This window comes from Silene latifolia, chromosome 10 (genome assembly GCF_048544455.1).
Source record: "Silene latifolia isolate original U9 population chromosome 10, ASM4854445v1, whole genome shotgun sequence".
NCBI classification, from domain to species: Eukaryota; Viridiplantae; Streptophyta; class Magnoliopsida; order Caryophyllales; family Caryophyllaceae; genus Silene; species Silene latifolia.
Genome location: NC_133535.1, coordinates 17,667,277 through 17,669,659, shown reverse-complemented (window position 1 = coordinate 17,669,659; position 2,383 = coordinate 17,667,277). Strand labels below are relative to the sequence as shown.

The 2,383-nt window shown below is 36.3% G+C and overlaps 1 protein-coding gene across 1 annotated transcript; it reads left to right on the top strand.

Moving 5' to 3' along the window:
- Nucleotides 1-561: 561 nt before the first annotated feature.
- On the top strand, nt 562-2,156 carry LOC141607212 (uncharacterized). Its single transcript, XM_074426572.1, has 2 exons — nt 562-1,744; nt 1,828-2,156. The coding sequence occupies exons 1-2, from the start codon at nt 562-564 to the stop codon at nt 2,154-2,156; spliced, it is 1,512 nt and encodes a 503-aa protein (XP_074282673.1).
- The last annotated feature ends 227 nt before the right edge of the window (nt 2,157-2,383 follow it).

The following is a 2,383-nucleotide window of genomic DNA, read 5'->3' as shown; positions in this document are numbered from 1 at the left end:
CTCACAAATGTCAAGAATCATAACCCTTGAAATGAATCAAATGAAGGAATTTCTCCAAACCCCAACTCCTCCAGAATCTCGTATCGTTGACCAAGCCACTTCACCATCCTTAGAATCACGTGACTGGGGTCTTAACTATTAGACAGTGTAACTAATATAGATAAGTTAGTTATACAAATCAAGAATTAGTTACATGATTAGTTAAGCTGACTCATATTTAGTTAAAGTTAACTTGAGTTGGTTAGAGAGTTGTTAGAAGCTACTGCTATATATAGCTGATCATGTACATATCATCATTCACCTTTTCAGAATAATAAAATCATAATTCTTACATTCTCATTCTCTCTAGAATCATGTTATTACAATCATCAGTTTAATATGGTATCAGTTACCAGATAACATTCGATCCTCACGATCTTCATCTTCTTCATCCCAATTCTTCATCACAATCTTCATCTTTATCATCAAATTTATTCATCATCATCATAAATTCGCTTCCGCTTTCACAAAAGATCAAGAAAATCTTATCAATTAAAACAAACTTTCTTTCAATCAATCACTATGCCTGAAGAAACAGAAAACAATGATCATAGTTACGACTACTATGATGATCCACTTTACTTATCTTCGTCTGATCAACCATTCTCACATCTGGTCACTCCACTGTTTGATGGTACGGATTTTTTGGGTTGGAAACAAGATGTTTTGATGGCACTGGCATCGAAGAACAAGGACTGTTTCATAGATGGCACCTTCACCAGGCCACCAAAGACTGACAAGAAATTTCACCAGTGGGTCCGTTGTGATCTGATGGTCATGAAATGGATCCTTAATTCTTTGGATAAATCCATTCGTGATAATCTCAAGTATGTCAAGTCTGCACAAGAGCTTTGGGAAGAATTACTGGAGAGGTATGAGCAAGCAAATGCAGTTGAGATCTATCAGCTGAGGAAAGATCTTGATGATGTAAGTCAGTCTAACATGTCTTTGGTCGAGTATTACAGCAAGTTAAAGAATTATTGGGAGACTTTAGACAGTTTAGACCCACTTCCTCAATGTTCATGTGGTAAAATTTCACTCTGCACTTGTACTCTCATGAAAAGAATTGTAGCAAGAGAGAATAACTCCAAATTGATTCAGTTCTTAATGGGTTTGAACAACAGTTTTGACACTGTCAGAACTCAAATTATATCTTTAGATCCTTTGCCTACAATTAATAGAGCATTAGGATTGTTGCAAAAAATTGAGAAACAGAAACAAGTGGTTGAATCTGTTGAAGTTCTGAATGAGGCTTCTGCGTATGCTGTGTTCAAGTCCTCTGACAATACTACTGCTGACAAGAAGACCAGGAAGTATTGCAGTCATTGTGAAATGAACAATCACAACCTGGATGAGTGTTTTTGGGCAAATGGGTGTGCACACTGTGGGAAGCCAGGTCATAAGATTGACAAGTGTTATCGTTTAGTGGGTTTTCCTTCTGATAAAACTGGCAAGCAAGCTGACAAATCTGCAAAGCCTAAGCCTAAGTTCTTTAAAGGCAAGTCTGGTTTCAAGAAGTCTGCTAATACTGCTGAGATTCTTGATAACTCTCCAGAAGATAATCCATTGGTTTCTTCAGATGGTGCTAGCACTTCACAAGCTTTTGATTCTACTATGTTGGATGGTTTGGTCAATTCTGTGGTTGATCAAGTGCTGAAAAGGATTTCTGATAATGTTCCTTCTCTTTCCTCCTCTAACTTTGCAGGTATTCTTTCCCTTTTTCATGCTAATGCTACTAATAAGTCCTTGCTGTTACATGACTGGATCATTGATACTCTGGTGCTTCAGATCACATGACCTTTAATGTCAGTTTGATGCATGATATTCGAATTTTGCCTAAGCCCTTACAAATTGGTCTTCCTGATGGTAGTATCAAGTATGTTTCCAAAATTGGCAGTGTGCAGCTAACTAATGATATTGTGTTGCTTAATGTTTTGTTAATACCTGATTTCAAACAAAATTTGCTGTCTGTCACTAAGCTAATTGATAATAACAAGTTGTTTGCTGTGTTTTCTGCTGCTGATTGTTCTTTTCAGGACCTTTCCACTAAAAAGATCGTTGCTACTGGCAGCAGGATAGGAGATTTGTATAGATTTCAAAATGCTAGTACTAAATAATTAGTGAATAAAGTCGTTTCCTTAGTTTCCAAAATTTTAGTTGATCAGGCAATGTCTTTACATTCTGCTAATAGTTGTTCAAATTCTCAGTCTGTTGAGTTGTTACATGCCAGATTAGGACATGTTGGTTATGATAAATTGAAATTTGTAACAGCTGTACATGGTAATAAGAATAAAACTTTGAATTGTGAATCATGTATTTTGTCCAAGCATCATGTGTTGCCTTT

What these genes read in the sequence shown, in the direction of transcription:
- LOC141607212 (XM_074426572.1), top strand. Translation starts at nt 562, where the DNA reads ATGCCTGAAGAAACAGAAAACAATGATCATAGTTACGACTACTATGAT. An exon ending in TTCCTCCTCTAACTTTGCAG is followed by an intron (nt 1,745 to 1,827) that starts GTATTCTTTCCC and finishes CTGGTGCTTCAG; the next exon opens with ATCACATGACCTTTAATGTC.